The sequence below is a fragment of the Pestalotiopsis fici genome (genome assembly GCF_000516985.1).
Source record: "Pestalotiopsis fici W106-1 unplaced genomic scaffold PFICI_Scf_4, whole genome shotgun sequence".
Lineage (NCBI taxonomy): Eukaryota > Fungi > Ascomycota > Sordariomycetes > Amphisphaeriales > Sporocadaceae > Pestalotiopsis > Pestalotiopsis fici.
Genome location: NW_006917094.1, coordinates 3,103,232 through 3,107,102, shown reverse-complemented (window position 1 = coordinate 3,107,102; position 3,871 = coordinate 3,103,232). Strand labels below are relative to the sequence as shown.

At 47.9% G+C, this 3,871-nt stretch overlaps 1 protein-coding gene across 1 annotated transcript; it reads right to left on the bottom strand.

Moving 5' to 3' along the window:
* Window positions 1–1,732: 1,732 nt before the first annotated feature.
* Window positions 1,733–2,443, bottom strand: PFICI_06943 (uncharacterized protein; the record flags this gene model as incomplete). The annotated part of the gene is made up of 1 exon (XM_007835524.1): window positions 1,733–2,443. One exon carries the CDS (start codon window positions 2,441–2,443, stop codon window positions 1,733–1,735), a length of 711 nt encoding a protein of 236 aa, XP_007833715.1.
* Window positions 2,444–3,871: the final 1,428 nt, after the last annotated feature.

Below are 3,871 nucleotides of genomic sequence, written 5' to 3'. Positions count from 1 at the left end.
CTGCCCGGGCGGCTCTTGTCAACCCCCCCTCCCCGGGAGAAAAAAAACACCGAACCACATCTTGAGTTTTCCATTTGCACAATACCAAGAATATACCAAGTGGATCATACCCTAAATCCTAAGGAAATTGCCGTTGGGTGGCTTACAGCCTCTATGTGGTTTCGAAACTCGGCAATGGCAAATGCTCATTGGTGGCTAACCGCCATTATGCTAACAAGACGCAATCTCCAGCTGGGATCCTGCTATTGAGAAGAAGACTAGATTCCTAAGCAGGGACTACAACCAGCTTCTCTTGGGAAAATTCGGTACAGATTAGTCACACGGCATCCCCTAGCCTACCCAGTGTATCAAGTGAGAAGGAAGAGCCAATCACCAAAAACAGAGGACAGAGGCCTCGGGGGTCGACGGAAAAATGAACAACGATCCCAACCAGATCCTAGGCAGTCGCTTCGCTGCCTATGAACAATCATGAAGCCCGAGCCACATTCAGTCTATAACATCCCATCATAACGAACATGATGGCATCCAAGTATAAATACGGGCTCATCCGCCATTTAAGATGTGTATCTTTCGGAGATAAATCACTTCAGCTACTCTCTTCTGACGACTCTCCATCAGTCAATCGCATCTGAGCACTTAACGGCTATAGTATCCCATTGATTACTGTCGTGCCCGTCCCATCCCATCTCACTTAAACAAACAAAGGTGTGTAATGGACAAAATCTTCCTTTCCCCCTCAGGCATTTAAGTCAATACGGCAACTCATAACTATTTCATGACTTTGTGTCGTTAACACCAGAATAGATACCAGCGAGCCCAACCCCTATATAAAATACGCCACTCTGTCAAGCAGTCTTTGTGTGTACATCGCATCCATTTCTCGGTCAAAGAGAATTACGAGTGTACGGGACCGGCTGGCTTTGAGCCAAGTTTATCCGAATAAAGGGTCTACAAACCAGAAAATTCAGGAAAAAAGATTCATAGATTGGATCATCACCGATAAGATCACAAGATATCCTTTTCCGCGGCGCCAACCACAACATCTACACAATAAAGCAACAGTCACGAAGCAAGACATCATGCCTGACTCAGGATCCAGCAAAAAGGGAGACAAGAGCTCCCGTGGCAAAGGCGGCAAGAAGGATTCAAGCTCGAGCGGTGGCAGAAAGTCTCGCGAGAATTCCGCTGAACAGGAGCAAACCGAGGAAGAAATTCGGAGGGGGAGAAGCCGCACTGGCTACAACTAAGTTTGACGCTTTCCATTTTAAGAACCCTCCTGGGAAATGGCATGGCAGTAATGGATAAGGCATGGGAATGATGTTTCTTGCATCTGTGATACTATATTTCCTTGTATTCTTTACATCTTAGATGGGTTTGGTCCCTGGGTCCCACGACGGAGTGGTGTTTTTGCATAGATCATTTCCTTTATTGCAATTTTTATTATCTGGGTATCTCGCTTTGTATTTTATCTATGTCTTTGAATTATATCCTGCTCATGCAAAGATGCATGAGGCCATTGAGATTTGGCACTACAACACTCCAAGTAGAATCTAGAAACGACTGATATTGCCACCACACTCCGTGGTAGAACTGCCCGCACAAATCATTATACACCCCAATCGATATTCTTCAACGGCTTTCTCAACGGCATATTCACTTTAAAGGGCTCATTAGTGACGGGCTCAAACAGTGACAGCCACCAATGACAACAAGGAAATTAGAAGAAATAATACTAACTCCCGCAATATCGACACGACAAGGTCGTCGACTTGTCCCAGGCCCGCCGGCACTGGCAAACCCAGCACGTTGAAGCATCCCGGCGCTCAATAACTTCGCCGGGATAATGCCACTGGCGGGCGAGACCGCAGGGGACGCAGTAGCGGCGCAAAAAGGACGCCGGCGCCGTGGCGGGGCGAAAGGGGTCGCGCGCCAGCTGCTCGGCGGCAAACTCGCCCACGGGCAGCACGCGGAAACAGCAAAAACACCCGAGGCGCGGCTGCATGTCTGTCCATGTCGCCGCCGTCGCTGTGTCCCGCATCTGCTGTCGTGGTGGCGGACGGCGGCCAAAGTTGTGTGTTCCGTCCTTTTCCGCGCGCATCACGAGGCTGATTTTGCTGGCTTCCGAGGCCAGTTGGGGATCAATGATGCGTTGTAGGGTCTTGCTCAGGGTATGTAGCAGTAGCAGGGTCTCGTAGGGCAGGTGTCTTGCGATCATGTTGACAACCTCTTGGGGAAGGGTATAGAGACGACTTTTCCCCGGGCTGCGCTGGGTATCGTTTACGCTCAAGTGGTGCAGGATAATTGCTCGAAATGCGTCGTCTTGAGACTTGTTCTGCACGTTGGCTTGTGGCGGCGTTTTTTGTACAGGGCCTATGGATCTTGCGATGCGGCCTTGACACTTGGGACAGTTTGGCCCATGACGACAGGCTGTCGAGATTGCCATCTTGACTAGTTTGCGATGACGGTATTAGTCGAGCCTTTATCAGCAAATTAAGTGACCCAGAAAACAGTGAAATCCAGGGAGCAAAAATCTATAGTGATGCGGGCGATGCGACATAAGAAGAATCGTGTTCGGGGCAACTGAGTAACTGTTTCGACTTTTCTCCTAACAAACCGTCCCAGCGGTCGAGTTTATACTGCTCCTCAAGACAAAGGAAAAGTGCGTCCTGTATGTAGCCTCGGCGCACGATACGAAACAGCCTCCAACGGTTGGCTGCAGAAGTCTACAACATGCATCATGTAAAAGTCCGAAATATGAATCCAATATGCAAGGTCTTGATCTACACCAAGGCCTAACTAGCACCCTTCTATGATTTGGAATTACAAGAACCCTGTCCATTGGTATGCCGGCAGTTTGTGATTGATTGATTGATTCTTCTTCTTCCTTGTGCAGATTGTGGTGTTCTTTCACACCGTCTTCTGTTGTCGCATTTCATTTCAACCAAATGCTCGGGTCATTCAGCGGGGCTGCGTGCATCTCAATCTTGGCACAGGGTAACTGGTGATTCTTGCCAGTTTGCATCAATGAAAATTGGATCTGGTCAATGGTGAGGTTGAATTTGTCATGTTGTACACAACTTGGCACTGCAAATTAATGTTCTAGAAAAGATGCAAACTTGTTCCACAAAGAGGCACCTGATCAAGATTTCATGCAAGCTGCCGTGCAGCGATCAATCTGCTGGCAGAGATCCCATTGGCCGAACCCTCTTGGTCGCAACGAGGCCATGGCAGGCATCTTCCAAGATCGTTCATCATATATTGAAATGAGGGCTCTAATTCCCATGGCCACTTCAACAGAATAAGCCGGTCAACTGATTGTATTAGAGCGTGGTAGTACACTATTGCCGCTCCATGCTGCACCAGACATTGTGTGTCTCACGTCAAAATCCTTTTATGATATCTCATGAAAGCATATGATATGATTATTCAACTGTTGTCATTGGTAGAAAATGCATCTTCACAATGATGAAGCAGAAATGCCTCCCAGCTCGCGTGCAAGGAACAAGAGTGTCTCGAGTGTTTGCCATATCGACAGGGATGCCCAATTGATCACACTTTGGTGGAGCAAATGGGATATTATTGCAATTCCCGAGAGAATGGTAACGAGCTCTACGTGTTTGTTGACAATGCATTTCGGGATCTAGCCAGACGATCCATCCAGGGTACTGCCATACCGGTGTGGGTCTTTTGTGATTTGCGCGCTCCTTCGATCACCCAGGTTAGGTAAGTGGTTCGTAGTTGTTGGTTCTGGAAGAAGAGGGGGGCTAGTAGATGGCTACACTATATAGGATGCATCCAGATTAGTATGTAAGGTAGGTAGGCATCTGTAGCTTTACAGTCATATAATGACAAATGCGTTGCTGATAACTAC